The following is a 17,486-nucleotide window of genomic DNA, read 5'->3' as shown; positions in this document are numbered from 1 at the left end:
TCTGCAGAGCTCTCCTTCTCTCTCTCTCTCTGCAGAGCTCTCCTTCTCTCTCTCTCTCTGCAGAGTTCTCCTCTCTCTCTCTCTCTGCAGAGCTCTCCTTCTCTCTCTCTCTCTCTGCAGGGCTCTCCTCTCTCTCTGCAGAGTTCTCTTTCTCTCCCTCTCTGCAGAGCTCTCTTTCTCTCTCTCTCTGCAGAGTTCTCTCTCTCTCTGCAGAGCTCTCCTCTCTCTCTCTGCAGAGTTCTCCTCTCTCTCTCTGCAGAGCTCTCTTTCTCTCTCTCTGTAGAGTGCTCCTCTCTCTCTCTGCAGAGTTCTCCTCTCTCTCTCTGTGCAGAGATCTCCTTCTCTCTCTCTCTGCCGAGCTGTCTTCCTCTCTCTGCAGAGCTCTTTCTCTCTCTGTCTCTCTGCTGAGCTCTCCTTCTCTCTCTCTCTGCAGTGCTCTCCTTCTCACTCTCTCTGCAGAGCTCTCCTTCTCACTCTCTCTGCAGAGCTCTCCTTCTCTCTCTCTCTGCAGAGCTCTCCTTCTCTCTCTCTCTGCAGAGCTCTCCTTTCTCTCTCTCTGCAGAGCTCTCTCTCTCTCTGCAGAGCTCTCTCTCTGCAGAGCTCTCTTCTCTCTCTCTCTCTGCAGAGCTCTCCACTCTCTCTCTGCAGAGCTCTCTTCTCTCTCTCTCTGCAGAGCTCTCCTCTCTCTCTCTCTGCAGAGCTCTCCTCTCTCTCTCTCTGCAGAGTTCTCCTTCTCTCTCTCTGCAGAGCTCTCCTCTCTCTGCAGAGCTCTCCTCTCTCTGCAGAGCTCTCCCTCTCTCTGCAGAGCTCTCCCTCTCTCTGCAGAGCTCTCCCTCTCTCTGCAGAGCTCTCCCTCTCTCTCTCTCTCTGCAGAATTCTCTTTCTCTCTCTCTCTGCAGAGCTCTCTTTCGCTCTCTCTCTGCAGAGCTCTCCGCTCTCTCTCTCTGCAGAGTTTTCTTCTCTCTCTGCAGAGTTCTCCTTCTCTCTCTCTGCAGAGTTCTCCTCTCTCTCTCTTCAGAGTTCTGCTCTCTCTCTGCAGAGCTCTCCTCTTTCTCTCTCACTGCAGTGCTCTCCTGTCTCTCTCTGCAGAGGTCTCCTTCTCTCTCTCTGCAGAGCTCTCTTTCTCTCTCTCTCTGTAGAGTGCTCCTCTCTCTCTCTCTGCAGAGTTCTCCTCACTCTCTCTGCAGAGATCTCCTTCTCTCTGCAGAGCTCTCCTCTCTCTCTCTCTCTGCCGAGCTGTCTTTCTCTCTCTGCGGAGCTCTTTCTCTCTCTCTGTCTGCTGAGCTGTCCTTCTCTCTCTGCAGAGCTCTTTCTCTCTCTCTCTCTACAGAGTTCTCCTGTCTCTCTCTGCAGAGCTCTCCTGTCACTCTCTGCAGAGCTCTCCTGTCACTCTCTGCAGAGCTCTCCTGTCACTCTCTGCAGAGCTCTCCTGTCACTCTCTGCAGAGCTCTCCTGTCACTCTCTGCAGAGCTCTCCTGTCACTCTCTGCAGAGCTCTCCTGTCACTCTCTGCAGAGCTCTCCTGTCACTCTCTGCGGAGCTCTCCTGTCTCTCTCTGCGGAGCTCTCCTGTCTCTCTCTGCGGAGCTCTCCTGTCTCTCTCTGCGGAGCTCTCCTGTCTCTCTCTGCAGAGCTCTCCTCTCTCTCTCTGCAGAGCTCTCCTCTCTCTCTCTCTGCAGAGCTCTCCTCTCTCTCTCTCTGCAGAGTTCTCCTTCTATCTCTCTGCAGAGCTGTCCTTCTCTCTCTCTCTCTGCAGAGCTCTCCTTCTCTCTCTCTCTGCAGAGCTCTCCTTCTCTCTCTCTCTCTGCAGAGTTCTCCTCTCTCTCTCTCTGCAGAGCTCTCCTTCTCTCTCTCTCTGCAGAGTTCTCCTCTCTCTCTCTCTGCAGAGCTCTCCTTCTCTCTCTCTCTCTCTGCAGGGCTCTCCTCTCTCTCTGCAGAGTTCTCTTTCTCTCTCTCTCTGCAGAGCTCTCCTCTCTCTCTCTCTGCAGAGTTCTCTCTCTCTCTCTGCAGAGCTCTCCTCTCTCTCTGCAGAGCTCTCCTCTCTCTCTCTGCAGAGCTCTCCTCTCTCTCTCTGCAGAGCTCTCCTCTCTCTCTCTGCAGAGCTCTCCTCTCTCTCTCTCTGCAGAGTTCTCCTTCTATCTCTCTGCAGAGCTGTCCTTCTCTCTCTCTCTGCAGAGCTCTCCTTCTCTCTCTCTCTGCAGAGCTCTCCTTCTCTCTCTCTCTCTGCAGAGTTCTCCTCTCTCTCTCTCTGCAGAGCTCTCCTTCTCTCTCTCTCTCTGCAGAGTTCTCCTCTCTCTCTCTCTGCAGAGCTCTCCTTCTCTCTCTCTCTCTCTGCAGGGCTCTCCTCTCTCTCTGCAGAGTTCTCTTTCTCTCTCTCTCTGCAGAGCTCTCCTCTCTCTCTCTCTGCAGAGTTCTCTCTCTCTCTCTGCAGAGCTCTCCTCTCTCTCTGCAGAGCTCTCCTCTCTCTCTCTGCAGAGCTCTCCTCTCTCTCTCTCTGCAGAGCTCTCCTCTCTCTCTCTGCAGAGCTCTCCTCTCTCTCTCTGCAGAGCTCTCCTCTCTCTCTCTGCAGAGCTCTCCTCTCTCTCTCTGCAGAGCTCTCTTTCTCTCTCTCTCTGCAGAGCTCTCCTTCTCTCTCTCTCTCTGCAGAGCTCTCCTCTCTCTCTCTCTCTGCAGAGCTCTCCTTCTCTCTCTCTCTGCAGAGCTCTCCTTCTCTCTCTCTCTGCAGAGCTCTCCTTTCTCTCTCTCTGCCGAGCTGTCTTTCTCTCTCTGCAGAGCTCTCTCTCTCTCTCTCTGTGCAGAGCTCACCTTCTCTCTCTCTGCAGAGCTCTCCTTCTCTCTCTCTCTCTGCAGAGCTCTCCTTCTCTCTCTCTCTCTGCAGAGCTCTCCTCTCTCTCTCTCTCTGCAGAGCTCTCCTTCTCTCTCTCTCTGCAGAGCTCTCCTTCTCTCTCTCTCTGCAGAGCTCTCCTTCTCTCTCTGCAGAGCTCTCCTTTCTCTCTCTCTGCCGAGCTGTCTTTCTCTCTCTGCAGAGCTCTCTCTCTCTCTCTCTGTGCAGAGCTCACCTTCTCTCTCAGCAGAGCTCTCCTTCTCTCTCTCTCTCTGCAGAGCTCTCCTTCTCTCTCTCTCTGCAGAGTTCGCCTTCTCTCTCTCTGCAGAGTTCGCCTTCTCTCTCTCTCTGCAGAGCTCTCTCTCTCGATTAGCTCTCTTTCTCTCTCTCTGCAGCGCTCTCCTTCTCTCTCTGCAGAGATCTCCTTCTCTCTCTCTGCAGAGCTCTTTCTCTCTCTCCGCAGAGTTCTTTCTCTCTCTCCGCAGAGTTCTCCTTCTCTCTCTCCGCAGAGTTCTCCTTCTCTCCATCTCCGCAGAGTTCTCCTTCACTGTCTCTCTGCAGAGCTTTCTCTCTCTCTGCAGAACTTTCTCTCTCTCTGCAGAGTTCTCCTACTCTCTCTGTCTGCAGTTCCCCTTCTCTCTCTCTCTGCAGAGCTCTCCTCTTTCTCTCTGCAAAGCTCTCCTCCCTCTCTCTCTCTGCAGAGCTCTCCTCTCTCTCTGCAGAGCTCTCTTTCTCTCTCTCTGCAGAGCTCTCTTTCTCTCTCTCTGCAGAGCTCTCTTTCTCTCTCTCTGCAGAGCTCTCCTTCTCTCTCTCTCTGCAGAGCTCTCCTCTCACTCTCTCTGCAGAGCTCTCCTCTCACTCTCTCTGCAGAGCTCTCTTTCTCTCTCTGCAGAGCTCTCTTTCTCTCTCTCTCTGCAGAGCTCTCCTTCTCTCTGCAGAGCTCTCCTCTCCCTCTCTCTGCAGAGCTCTCCTTCTCTCTCTCTCTGCAGAGCTCTCCTTCTCTCTCTCTCTGCAGAGCTCTCCTTCTCTATCTCTCTGCATAGCTCTCCTTCTCTCTCTCTCTGCAGAGTTCTCCTCTCTATCTCTGCAGAGCTCTCTTTCTCTCTCTCTCTGCAGAGCTCTCCTTCTCTCTGCAGAGCTCTCCTCTCCCTCTCTCTGCAGAGCTCTCCTTCTCTCTCTCTCTGCAGAGCTCTCCTTCTCTCTCTCTCTGCAGAGCTCTCCTTCTCTCTCTCTCTGCAGAGTTCTCCTCTCTATCTCTGCAGAGCTCTCCTCTCTCTCTCTCTCTCTGCAGAACTCTCTTTCTCTCTCTCTGCAGAGCTCTCCTTCTCTCTCTCTGTGCAGAGCTCTCTTTCTCTCTCTGCAGAGCTCTTCCTCTCTCTGCAGTGCTCTCTTTCTCTCTCTCTGCAGAGCTCTCCTTCTCTCTCTGCAGAGCTCTCCTTCTCTCTCTGCAGAGCACTCCTCTCTCTCTGTGCAGAGCTCTCCTTCTCTCTCTCTCTCTGCAGAGCTCTCCTTCTCTCTCTCTCTCTCTGCAGAGCTCTCCTTCTCTCTATCTGCAGAGCTCACCTTCCCTCTCTCTCTGCAGAGCTCTCCTTCTCTCTCTCTGCAGAGCTATCCTCTCTCTGCAGAGCTCTCTCCTGATTAGCTCTCATTCTCTCTCTCTGCAGCGCTCTCCTCTCTCTGCAGAGATCTCCTTCTCTCTCTCTCTGCAGAGTTCTCTCTCTCTCTGCAGAGCTCTCCTCTCTCTCTCTCTGCAGAGCTCTCCTCTCTCTCTCTGCAGAGATCTCCTTCTCTCTCTCTCTGCAGAGTTCTCTCTCTCTCTGCAGAGATCTCCTTCTCTCTCTCTGCAGAGCTCTTTCTCTCTCTCCGCAGAGTTCTTTCTCTCTCTCCGCAGAGTTCTCCTTCTCTCTCTCCGCAGAGTTCTCCTTCTCTCCATCTCCGCAGAGTTCTCCTTCACTGTCTCTCTGCAGAGCTTTCTCTCTCTCTGCAGAACTTTCTCTCTCTCTGCAGAGTTCTCCTACTCTCTCTGTCTGCAGTTCCCCTTCTCTCTCTCTCTGCAGAGCTCTCCTCTTTCTCTCTGCAAAGCTCTCCTCCCTCTCTCTCTCTGCAGAGCTCTCCTCTCTCTCTGCAGAGCTCTCTTTCTCTCTCTCTGCAGAGCTCTCTTTCTCTCTCTCTGCAGAGCTCTCTTTCTCTCTCTCTGCAGAGCTCTCCTTCTCTCTCTCTCTGCAGAGCTCTCCTCTCACTCTCTCTGCAGAGCTCTCCTCTCACTCTCTCTGCAGAGCTCTCTTTCTCTCTCTGTCTGCAGTTCCCCTTCTCTCTCTCTCTGCAGAGCTCTCCTCTTTCTCTCTGCAAAGCTCTCCTCCCTCTCTCTCTCTGCAGAGCTCTCCTCTCTCTCTGCAGAGCTCTCTTTCTCTCTCTCTGCAGAGCTCTCTTTCTCTCTCTCTGCAGAGCTCTCTTTCTCTCTCTCTGCAGAGCTCTCCTTCTCTCTCTCTCTGCAGAGCTCTCCTCTCACTCTCTCTGCAGAGCTCTCCTCTCACTCTCTCTGCAGAGCTCTCTTTCTCTCTCTGCAGAGCTCTCTTTCTCTCTCTCTCTGCAGAGCTCTCCTTCTCTCTCTCTCTGCAGAGCTCTCCTTCTCTCTCTCTCTGCAGAGCTCTCCTTCTCTCTCTCTCTGCAGAGCTCTCCTTCTCTCTCTCTCTGCAGAGCTCTCCTTCTCTATCTCTCTGCATAGCTCTCCTTCTCTCTCTCTCTGCAGAGTTCTCCTCTCTATCTCTGCAGAGCTCTCTTTCTCTCTCTCTCTGCAGAGCTCTCCTTCTCTCTGCAGAGCTCTCCTCTCCCTCTCTCTGCAGAGCTCTCCTTCTCTCTCTCTCTGCAGAGCTCTCCTTCTCTCTCTCTCTGCAGAGCTCTCCTTCTCTCTCTCTCTGCAGAGTTCTCCTCTCTATCTCTGCAGAGCTCTCCTCTCTCTCTCTCTCTCTGCAGAACTCTCTTTCTCTCTCTCTGCAGAGCTCTCCTTCTCTCTCTCTGTGCAGAGCTCTCTTTCTCTCTCTGCAGAGCTCTTCCTCTCTCTGCAGTGCTCTCTTTCTCTCTCTCTGCAGAGCTCTCCTTCTCTCTCTGCAGAGCTCTCCTTCTCTCTCTGCAGAGCACTCCTCTCTCTCTGTGCAGAGCTCTCCTTCTCTCTCTCTCTCTGCAGAGCTCTCCTTCTCTCTCTCTCTCTCTGCAGAGCTCTCCTTCTCTCTATCTGCAGAGCTCACCTTCCCTCTCTCTCTGCAGAGCTCTCCTTCTCTCTCTCTGCAGAGCTATCCTCTCTCTGCAGAGCTCTCTCCTGATTAGCTCTCATTCTCTCTCTCTGCAGCGCTCTCCTCTCTCTGCAGAGATCTCCTTCTCTCTCTCTCTGCAGAGTTCTCTCTCTCTCTGCAGAGCTCTCCTCTCTCTCTCTCTGCAGAGCTCTCCTCTCTCTCTCTGTAGTGTTCACCTCTCTCTCTCTCTGCAGAGCTCTCTCCACTCTCTCTGCGCAGAGTTCTGCTTGTCTCACTCTCTGCAGAGCTCTCCTCTCTCTCTCTCTGCAAAGTTCTCCTCTCTCTCTCTGCAGAGCTCTCTCCACTCTCTCTGCAGAGCTCTCCTTCTCTCTCTCTGCAGAGTTCTCCTCTCTCTCTCTGCAGAGCTCTCCTCTCTCTCTGCAGAGCTCTCCTCTCTCTCTCTCTGTGTAGAGTTCACCTCTCTCTCTCTCTGCAGAGCTCTCCTTCTCTCTCTCTGCAGAGCTCTCATTCTCTCTCTCTCTGCAGAGCTCTCCTCTCCTTCTCTGCAGAGTTCTCCTCTCTCTGGAGAGTTCTCCTCTCTCTCTCTGCAGAGCTCTCCTTCTCTCTATCTGCAGAGCTCACCTTCCCTCTCTCTCTGCAGAGTTCTCCTTCTCTCTCTCTGCAGAGCTCTCCTCTCTCTGCAGAGCTCTCTCTCTCTGCAGAGCTCTCTCCTGATTAGCTCTCATTCTCTCTCTCTGCAGCGCTCTCCTCTCTCTGCAGAGATCTCCTTCTCTCTCTCTCTGCAGAGTTCTCTCTCTCTCTCTGCAGAGCTCTCCTCTCTCTCTCTCTGCAGAGCTCTCCTCTCTCTCTCTGTAGAGTTCACCTCTCTCTCTCTCTGCAGAGCTCTCTCCTGATTAGCTCTCATTCTCTCTCTCTGCAGCGCTCTCCTCTCTCTGCAGAGATCTCCTTCTCTCTCTCTCTGCAGAGTTCTCTCTCTCTCTCTGCAGAGCTCTCCTTCTCTCTCTCTCTCTGGCGAGCTGACTTTCTCTCTCTGCAGAGCTCTTTCTGTCTCTCTCTGCAGAGCTCACCTTCTCTCTCTCTCTGCAGAGCTCACCTTCTCTCTCTCTCTGCAGAGTTCTCCTTCTCTCTCTCTCTGCAGAGTTCTCCTTCTCTCTTTCTCTGCTGAGCTCTCCCTCTCTCTCTCTCTGCAGAGCACTCCTCTCTCTCTGCAGAGCACTCCTCTCTCTCTGTGCAGAGCTCTCCTTCTCTCTCTCTCTCTGCAGAGCTCTCCTTCTCTCTATCTGCAGAGCTCACCTTCCCTCTCTCTCTGCAGAGTTCTCCTTCTCTCTCTCTGCAGAGCTCTCCCCTCTCTGCAGAGCTCTCTCTCTCTGCAGAGCTCTCTCCTGATTAGCTCTCATTCTCTCTCTCTCTGCAGCGCTCGCCTCTCTCTGCAGAGATCTCCTTCTCTCTCTCTCTGCAGAGTTCTCTCTCTCTCTCTGCAGAGCTCTCCTCTCTCTCTCTCTGCAGAGCTCTCCTCTCTCTCTCTGTAGAGTTCACCTCTCTCACTCTCTGCAGAGCTCTCCTTCTCTCTCTGCGCAGAGTTCTGCTTGTCTCACTCTCTGCAGAGCTCTCATTCTCTCTCTCTCTCTCTGCAAAGTTCTCCTCTCTCTCTCTGCAGAGCTCTCTCCTCTCTCTCTGCAGAGCTCTCTCCTCTCTCTCTGCAGAGCTCTCCTTCTCTCTCTCTCTGCAGAGTTCTCCTCTCTCTCTCTGCAGAGCTCTCCTCTCTCTCTGCAGAGCTCTCCTTCTCTCTCTCTCTCTGCAGAGCTCTCCTTCTCTCTCTCTCTGCAGAGCTCTCCTTCTCTCTCTCTCTCTGCAGAGCTCTCCTTCTCTCTCTCTCTGCAAAGCTCTCCTCTCTCTCTCTGCAGAGTTCTCCTTCTCTCTCTCTCTGCAGAGCTCTCCTCTCTGCGGATCTCTCCTTCTCTCTCTCTCTGCAAAGCTCTCCTCTCTCTCTCTGCAGAGTTCTCCTTCTCTCTCTCTCTGCAGAGCTCTCCTCTCTGCGGATCTCTCCTTCTCTCTCTCTCTGCAGAGTTCTCCTCTCTCTCTGCAGAGTTCTCCTTCTCGCTCTCTCTCTCTCTCACTGCAGAGCTCTCATTCTTTCTCTCTGCAGAGCTCTCCTTCTCTCACTCTGCAGAGCTCTTCTCTCTCTCGGCAGAGCTCTCATTCTCTCTCTCTGCAGAGTTTTCCTCTCTCTCTCTGCAGAGCTCTCCTTCTCTCTCTCTCTCTGCAGAGTTCTCCTTCTCTCTCTCTCTCTGCGGAGCTCTCCTTCTCTCTCTGCGCAGAGATCTCCTTGTCTCACTCTCTGCAGAGCTCTCCTTCTCTCTCTCTGCAGAGAGTTCCCCTCTCTCTCTGCAGAGCTCTCCTTCTCTCTCTCTCTCTGCAGAGCTCTCCTTCTCTCTCTCTCTGCAGAGCTCTCCTTCTCTCTCTCTCTGCAGAGCTCTCCTCTCTCTCTCTGCAGAGCTCACCTCTCTCTCTGCAGAGCTCTCCTCTCTCTCTCTGCAGAGCTCTCCTCTCTCTCTCTGCAGAGCTCTCCTCTCTGCAAAGCTCTCCTCTCTCTCTGTCGAGCAGTCTTTCTCTCTCTGCAGAGCTCTTTCTCTCTCTCTCTGCAGTGCTCTCCTTCTCTCTCTCTGCAGAACTCTCCTCTCTCTTTGCAGAGCTCTCCTCTCTCTCTGCAGAGCTCTCCTTCTCTCTCTCTGCAGAGCTCACCTTCTCTCTCTCTGCAGAACTCTCCTTCTCTCTCTCTGCAGAACTCTCCTTCTCTCTCTGCAGAGCTCTCCTCTCTCTCTGCAGAGCTCTCCTTCTCTCTCTCTATCTGCAGAGTTCTTCTATCTCTCTGCAGAGCTCTCCTCTCTCTCTCTCTGCGGAGCTCTCCTCCCTCTCTCTGCAGAGCTCTCCTCTCTCTCTCTTTGCAGAGCTCTCCTCTCTCTCTCTGCAGAGCTCTCCTCTCTCTCTCTGCAGAGCTCTCATTCTCTCTCTCTCTGCAGAGCTCTCCTCTCTCTCTCTGCAGAGTTCTCCTCTCTCTCTCTGCAGAGTTCTCCTCTCTCTCTCTGCAGAGCTCTCCTCTCTCTCTCTGCAGAGTTCTCCTCTCTCTCTCTGCAGAGTTCTCCTCTCTCTCTCTGCAGAGTTCTCCTCTCTCTCTCTGCAGAGTTCTCCTTCTCTCTCTCTCTGCAGAGCTCTCCTTCTCTCTCTCTCTCACTGCAGAGCTCTTATTCTTTCTCTCTGCAGAGCTCTCCTCTCTCTCTGCAGAGCTCTTCTCTCTCTCTGCAGAGCTCTCATTCTCTCTCTGCAGAGTTTTCCTCTCTCTCTCTGGAGAGCTCTCCGCTCTCTCTCTGCAGAGCTCTCCTCTCTCTCTCTCTCTGCAGAGCTCTCCTCTCTCTCTCTCTCTGCAGAGCTCTTCTCTCTCTCTCTCTGCAGAGCTCTCCTTCTCTCTCTCTCTCTGCAGAGCTCTCCTTCTCTCTCTCTCTGCAGAGCTCTCCTTCTCTCTCTCTCTGCAGAGCTCTCCTTCTCTCTCTCTCTGCAGAGCTCTCCTTCTCTCTCTCTCTGCAGAGCTCTCCTTCTCTCTCTCTCTGCAGAGCTCTCCTTCTCTCTCTCTCTGCAGAGTTCCCCTTCTCTCTCTCTCTGCAGAGTTCTCCTCTCTCTCTCTGCAGAGTTCTCCTTCTCTCTCTCTCTGCAGAGTTCTCCTTCTCTCTCTCTCTGCAGAGTTCTCCTCTCTCTCTCTGCAGAGTTCTCCTCTCTCTCTCTGCAGAGTTCTCCTCGCTCTCTCTGCAGAGTTCTCCTCGCTCTCTCTGCAGAGTTCTCCTCTCTCTCTCTGCAGAGTTCTCCTCTCTCTCTCTGCAGAGTTCTCCTCTCTCTCTCTGCAGAGTTCTCCTTCTCTCTCTCTGCAGAGCTCTCATTCTCTCTCTCTGCAGAGTTTTCGTCTCTCTCTGCAGAGCTCTCCTCTCTCTCTGCAGAGTTCTCCTTCTCTCTCTCTCTCTGCAGAGCTCTCCTTCTCTCTCTGCGAAGAGCTCTTCTTCTCTCTCCTCTCTGCGGAGCTCTCATTCTCTCTGTCTGCAGAGTTTTCCTCTCTCTGCAGAGTTCTCCTTCTCTCTCTCTCTCTCTCTCTGCAGAGCTCTCCTTCTCTCTCTGCGCAGAGTTCTCCTTGTCTCACTCTCTGCAGAGCTGTCCTTCTCTCTCTCTTTCTCTCTCTCTGCAGAGTTCTCCTTTTCTCTCTCTCTGCGCAGAGCTCTCCTTCTCTCTCTCTCTGCAGAGCTCTCCTTCTCTCTCTCTGCAGAGCTCTCCTCTCTCTCTCTGCAGTGTTCTCCTCTCTCTCTCTGCAGAGTTCTCCTTCTCTCTCTCTCTGCAGAGCTCTCCTTCTCTCTCTCTCTCACTGCAGAGCTCTTATTCTTTCTCTCTGCAGAGCTCTCCTCTCTCTCTGCAGAGCTCTTCTCTCTCTCTGCAGAGCTCTCATTCTCTCTCTGCAGAGTTTTCCTCTCTCTCTCTGGAGAGCTCTCCGCTCTCTCTCTGCAGAGCTCTCCTCTCTCTCTCTCTCTGCAGAGCTCTCCTCTCTCTCTCTCTCTGCAGAGCTCTTCTCTCTCTCTCTCTGCAGAGCTCTCCTTCTCTCTCTCTCTCTGCAGAGCTCTCCTTCTCTCTCTCTCTGCAGAGCTCTCCTTCTCTCTCTCTCTGCAGAGCTCTCCTTCTCTCTCTCTCTGCAGAGCTCTCCTTCTCTCTCTCTCTGCAGAGCTCTCCTTCTCTCTCTCTCTGCAGAGCTCTCCTTCTCTCTCTCTCTGCAGAGTTCCCCTTCTCTCTCTCTCTGCAGAGTTCTCCTCTCTCTCTCTGCAGAGTTCTCCTTCTCTCTCTCTCTGCAGAGTTCTCCTTCTCTCTCTCTCTGCAGAGTTCTCCTCTCTCTCTCTGCAGAGTTCTCCTCTCTCTCTCTGCAGAGTTCTCCTCGCTCTCTCTGCAGAGTTCTCCTCGCTCTCTCTGCAGAGTTCTCCTCTCTCTCTCTGCAGAGTTCTCCTCTCTCTCTCTGCAGAGTTCTCCTCTCTCTCTCTGCAGAGTTCTCCTTCTCTCTCTCTGCAGAGCTCTCATTCTCTCTCTCTGCAGAGTTTTCGTCTCTCTCTGCAGAGCTCTCCTCTCTCTCTGCAGAGTTCTCCTTCTCTCTCTCTCTCTGCAGAGCTCTCCTTCTCTCTCTGCGAAGAGCTCTTCTTCTCTCTCCTCTCTGCGGAGCTCTCATTCTCTCTGTCTGCAGAGTTTTCCTCTCTCTGCAGAGTTCTCCTTCTCTCTCTCTCTCTCTCTCTGCAGAGCTCTCCTTCTCTCTCTGCGCAGAGTTCTCCTTGTCTCACTCTCTGCAGAGCTGTCCTTCTCTCTCTCTTTCTCTCTCTCTGCAGAGTTCTCCTTTTCTCTCTCTCTGCGCAGAGCTCTCCTTCTCTCTCTCTCTGCAGAGCTCTCCTTCTCTCTCTCTGCAGAGCTCTCCTCTCTCTCTCTGCAGTGTTCTCCTCTCTCTCTCTGCAGAGTTCTCCTCTCTCTCTCTGCAGAGCTCTCCTCTCTCTCTCACTGTAGAGTTCTCCTCTCTCTCTCTGCAAAGCTCTCCTCTCTCTCTGTCGAGCTGTCTTTCTCTCTCTGCAGAGTTCTTTCTATCTATCTCTCTCTGCAGAGCTCTCCTCTCTCTCTGCAGAGCTGTCCTACTCTCTCTCTCTCTGCGGAGCTCACCTTCTCTCTATCACTGCAGAGCTCTCCTTCTCTTTCTCTCTCTGCAGAGTTCTCTCTCTCTCTCTGCAGAGCTCTCCTCTCTCTCTCTCTCTCTGCAGAGCTCTCCTCTCTCTCTCTGCAAAGCTCTCCTCTCTCTCTCTGCAGAGCTCTCCTCTCTCTCTGCAGAGGTCTCCTTCTCTCTCTCTCTGCAGAGCTCTCCTTCTCTCTCTCTCTGCAGAGCTCTCCTTCTCTCTCTCTCTGCAGAGTTCTCCTCTCTCTCTCTGCAGAGTTCTCCTCTCTCTCTCTGCAGAGTTCTCCTCTCTCTCTCTGCAGAGTTCTCCTCTTTCTCTCTCTCTGCAGAGTTCTCCTCTCTCTCTCTCTCTGCAGAGATCTCCTCTCTCTCTCTCTCTGCAGAGTTCTCCTCTCTCTCTCTCTGCAGAGTTCTCCTTCTCTCTCTCTCTCTCTGCAGAGCTCTCCTTCTCGCTCTCTCTCACTGCAGAGCTCTCGTTCTTTCTCTCTGCAGAGCTCTCCTTCTCTCTCTCTGCAGAGCTCTTCTTCTCTCTCTCTCTGCAGAGCTCTCATTCTCTCTCTCTCTGCAGAGTTTTCGTCTCTCTCTGCAGAGCTCTCCTTCTCTCTCCCTCTCTCTCTGCAGAGCTCTCCTTCTCTCTCTGCGCAGAGTCCTCCTTGTCTCACTCTCCGCAGAGCTCTCCTCTCTCTCTCTTTCTCTCTCTCTGCAGCGTTCTCTCTCTCTCTGCAGAGTTCTCCTTCTCTCTCTGTGCAGGTCTCCTTCTCTTGCTCTCTCACTCTCTCTGTGTAGTTCTCCTTTTCCCTCCCTCTCTCTCTTTGCGGAGGTCTCCTTCTCTTGCTCTCTCTCTCTCATGTTTGGTATGTTTTCCTTTATTGGTCAGAGTATTGAGTACAGGAGTTGGGAGGTCATGTTGCGGCTGTACAGGACATTGGTTAGGCCACTGTTGGAATATTGCATGCAATTCTGGTCTCCTTCCTATTGGAAAGATGTTGTGAAACTTGAAAGGGTTCAGAAAAGGATGTTGCCAGGGTTGGAGGATTTGAGCTATAGGGAGAGGTTGAACAGGCTGAGCTGTTTTCCCTGGAGCGTCGGAGGCTGAGGGGTGACCTTTTCGAGGTTTATAAAATCATGAAGGGCATGGATAGGATAAATAGACAAAATCTTTACCCTGGGGCCGGGGAGCCCAGAACTAGAGGGCATAGGTTTAGGGTGAGAGGGGAAAGATATAAAAGAGACCTAAGGGGCAACTTTTTCACGCAGAGGGTGGCACATGTGTGGAATGAGCTGCCAAAGGAAGTGGTGGAGGCTGGTACAATTGCGACATTTAAGAGGCATTTGGATGGATATATGAATAGGAAGGGTTTGGAGGGATATGGGCCAGGTGCTGGCAGGTGGGACTAGATTGGGTTGGGATATCTGGTTGGCATGGACGGGTTGGACCGAAGGGTCAGTTTCTGTGCTGTACATCTCTACGACTCTATGAATTTCTCTCTGCGGAGTTCTCCTTCTTTCCCTCTCTCTCTATCTGCAGAGTTCTCCTTCTCTCGCTCTCTCTCAGCAGAGATCTCCTCTCGTTCTCTCTTTCTCGCTTTCATGCAGAGTTCTCCTCTCTTTCTCTCTGCAGAATTCTCCTTCTCTGTCTCTCTCTGTGGAGTTCTTCTCTCTCTCTCTCTCTCTGCAGAGTTCTCCTCTTGCTCTCTCTCTCTGTAGAGTTCTTCTCTCTCTCTCTCTCTGCGTGGAGTTCTCCCTCTGAACTCTTTCCCATAGTTCTTCCTGTCCTGTCAAATCTTTTATCTCAAGTTCTTCTATCCCACCCTGAGACTCTCTCCACCACCCGGTCCCTCACACTCTCTTCCCTGTCATTGCCCATACTCTCTCCCACTTGATGTCCCGCAGTCTTCCCCCACTTCCCCCAGAGATCTGCTCCACACACGCCTCCTCCCATTCCTTCTCACTCCACCACCAACTTAGATTTCTGTAGCACATTTAAGATAATGAGAAGCATAAAGTGCTTCACAAGGTCAGAATCAAAATTCATGTCACACTGAGCCACAAAGGGAGATATTACGGACAGATGACCAAAGGCGCACTCAAACAGGGGGGTGTTAAGAATCATCTTGCGAGAGGCAAGAGATGGAGAGGTTTGGGGAGAGACTCAGAACTTAGGGCTTCATGATCGTTCTATTGCCTTCTCCCTGAGGTGTTTTCCCAGCTTCACCTTGTATTGACGCTATTCATCCCAACCACTCCATGGACAGTAGGATCCAATCCGATGGGCCGAATGGCCTACTTCTGCTCCTCACTCTCATGACCTTTTGAACGAGCTTCACGTTCTCCACCACTCTCTGGGCAAAGAAGATTATCCTGAGTACCCCTGCACTTATTAAGAACTGCCCTGTGTTCTGGCCTTTGGTTAGACACCTCCAGAAGTCAAAACCTTTCATTTTAAGGACCTCGATCTAGTCATTCCACAATTTCCTCTCTTCCAGAGAATGCAGCCCCAGTCTGTTCGGTCTTTCCTGATATTTATAACCTCTCAGGTTTGCTATTTGTAAATCTTTGCTGCGATACTTCAGTGTGCTTATTATAATGTGGCGAGAGAGTGTGGTCTGACGATGGTCTGTGTAGTGATTGAAACCAGGGCAGATGGATCTCATTGACTAGGAGATCCCTGATTGGGGCTGTTAACGTCAGCCAATCAGGGAGCCCTGGCTGATAGATATACAGAGTCACCTCGATTATCCGGCATTCGATTATCCGAATATCGGATTATTCGGCAAGATTGCAAGGTCCCAATGCTCGGCTAAACAAGGTTATCCGACATTCGATTGTCTGGAATTCAATTAACCGAGCTAAATACTCCCCACCCGCATCCTTCGGATTATCGAGGTTCCTCTGTAACAGGGGTCTCTGGGAGACTCCTCACTCTCGGGACTAGCTCGGAGCTGGCTGGTCAGATCTGTGTATTGTACACGTGTAACTGAAGGGTGACTTGGTGGCAAGCCTTCAGTCTTATACAAGTTTAACATGACTTCTCCACGTTTGAATTCTTTCCCTGAAGAAATCATTCCCACCATTGGCTTGGCTCTTTCAGTGATTTGTGATTCTGAAATCCCTGGTCTCTCTGCCCCTTTCCACTCCACAGTTCTCAAGGAGATTATGGCTCTGATTCCTCCTTCAAAGTGCACTATTGCTCAGTTCCCCAGACTAATATCTATTTGCTAACGGCACATTCATTCTGCGAGTTATTCATTTGTTATTTTCTTTACAAGTTGTTTAATTCTTTGTCACAATCCTCCACTGGATTAACTGTAGCCTATATCTTGGTTTTGATGTTTCTGCCCCTAATTTCCATACTATTGCATTACACTATAACATGTTTCTGTAAATGATGAATCCAGAGACCCCTGTGAAACACAATGTCCCACCTTCTGTCTAATCCCTGGGTATCACTCTTAAACTCCCAAGGTCTCAAACTGTGGATCTCCCACACTGCTCAGTTCTCCCCTTGCCTTGAATTTAACATGAACAGAGGAAGAATGTAGTAGAACAGAGTCTCTAGGATGGGGGCTTTGGGAGATGAGTTTGTGATGGGGACAGATGCTGGATCTGCTGACCTGGGATGCCTTGCTCGATTTTCAAATCCTCTCAGTGCAAAGAGGGAATGCGAATTCTCCCCCATTGTAATCTCACCCCCTCGTATTCATAGAGACTGAATAAATGCACGCACCACATGCTCCCAGAAGAATCCCTCTCACCAAATGCACTGTACGATCCATCCTCCCTCTTGTATGTCAGCTGGCGTTGATATCCTGCAGGTCAGAAAATTCAGAGGAAAATCTGTCCAGAGTTTCACTTTCAATCATCTCCAACTTTCACTTGGAACGATAAACAAAACTAAAGAACAACAGAAAGGATATTCACTGGAATATTTCAGAAGGCAAGCGGTTTGAGTTTCATAGAAAGATTGGAACAGCTGGGAATATTCTCCTTGGATCAGAGAGAAATTAAGGATTAATTAACAGAGGTGCGAAAATTATAAATGGAGCAAATGGAGTCAGGAGAAATTGTTTCCAGGGACAGAGCAAGGGAAGGGGCCAGAATTAGGGAAAATGACAAAAGACACCGAGGTGCAGAGGAGGAGATAATGTTTATGACGAGGAACTGTGAAGTGGGAGGTACTGCCTGAAAGGGCAGGGGAAGCGGTTTCAAGATGAACTTTTCATATGGGATTTGGAGAAACATTGGACGATAACATATTTATATCAGGCTTGGAGGGAGGGGGTTGCAGACTTATTGAGTGGCACTTTCATAGAGCCAGCATAAGCATGATGGGGATAATGCCTGTTCCTGTCCAGCCACAATAAGTGAGTGACCAGAATCAAGTTAACACTGAGACCAGCTTCACTGAAGCAAACGGTGTTTTCTAGTCCCAGGGTTTCAGTTGGGCTGTTCTGCAGTCAGGAGTTAGCTCTCCTTCTGTCCTGGGATGGAGGGTGTATTTATAAAGTGAGAGGACAGAGATTGACAAAAAGACATGAGGGGTATTTTTTACACAGAGTGGTTCATATGTGCACTGAAACCTCCAGAGAAAGTGGTGGATATGGGGTACAGTTACAATATTTAAAAGGCATTTGGATAAATGCATGAATCAGAAATGTTTGGAGGGATATGGGCCAAGTGCAGGCAAATGGGACTAGTTTAGTTTGGGAACATGGTCAGCATGGACTGGTTAGACAGAAGAGTCCGTTCCTGTGCTGTATGACTCAATAACTGTGATGATCTGTGTTAATTCAACACCATCCAAACAGCCTCTGAAACAAGAGTTTGAAAATATCCTAAATCTCACCACTGCAACCTGAGAACTCAAAGTCCGTTTTGGAAACTTGGAACTAAAAAGCTGGTCTCAGATCATCATTAACAATCTCATCAGGTTTATCAGCATCTTTATCGGAAAGGGAGTCTGCCACATCTACTTAGACTTCAGTCCCAGACCAGTGTAGCTAACTCTTAAATGCCCTCTGACCTGGTCGAGCAAGACCCACAATTGTATCAAACCTATGAGGCAGGTATCTGTAGCAGTCATCCTTGGTTAATTTGGATGGATAACCAATATCGAGAACAAAAGGGAACAGCTTTACATTTCCCACAGTCTCCTAGTGGTACAGGGTGGAAATGAACATCGCTGTAAACCTGTGTACCTCTGCCATGGGAGAGCAGCTAATGGCTGGCCATTCCATCTCAGGGTCAGTGGGCTCCACATCCCCCCTGCCCCCTCTCCCTTGGTGGGTCCGATGACCATGATTTCTGAGATGTTGTCACTGCAGGGACTCACCTTGCAGCAGGTAATCCGTAGCCTCACTCTCCACCTCCGGGAACAGCTGCTTTGTCTTCTGCAAGTATTTTAGCACAAAGACATTCGGAGCAAAGTGGATCATGTTCTGCTCCCCACACCCGAAAGGGAGGCGGAGCAAGGTGTCCAGATTATTCAGTGTTGGACCCATCACATCACCTAAAAAACATAGCAAGATACACCATAGTCAGACACACACAATTACATACATGTACTGGCACACAGGGACACAGACACGCATACACAGAGGGACGCATACACAGAGGGACATGTGCACAGAGGGACATGTGCACGCGTGCACAGAGGAACACAGGCATGTGTACACAGAGGGA

The 17,486-nt window shown here is 51.2% G+C and overlaps 1 protein-coding gene across 1 annotated transcript in view; it reads right to left on the bottom strand.

The window, feature by feature from the left end:
* cpamd8 (C3 and PZP like alpha-2-macroglobulin domain containing 8) overlaps positions 1-17,486 on the bottom strand; it is a 507,250-nt gene that overhangs the window by 188,344 nt on the left and 301,420 nt on the right. Inside the window, 2 exon segments of the mRNA XM_087975878.1 lie at positions 15,532-15,613; positions 17,137-17,313. Coding sequence (XP_087832004.1) covers positions 15,532-15,613; positions 17,137-17,313 — 259 coding nt within the window.

The sequence above is a fragment of the Chiloscyllium plagiosum genome, unplaced genomic scaffold, assembly GCF_037043375.1.
Source record: "Chiloscyllium plagiosum isolate Xiang-an unplaced genomic scaffold, Cpla_swu_hap1 HiC_scaffold_28, whole genome shotgun sequence".
In the NCBI taxonomy this organism is placed as follows: domain Eukaryota; kingdom Metazoa; phylum Chordata; class Chondrichthyes; order Orectolobiformes; family Hemiscylliidae; genus Chiloscyllium; species Chiloscyllium plagiosum.
The sequence above is the reverse complement of the archived record's forward strand: the minus strand, read 5'-3'. Positions and strand labels throughout refer to the sequence as shown.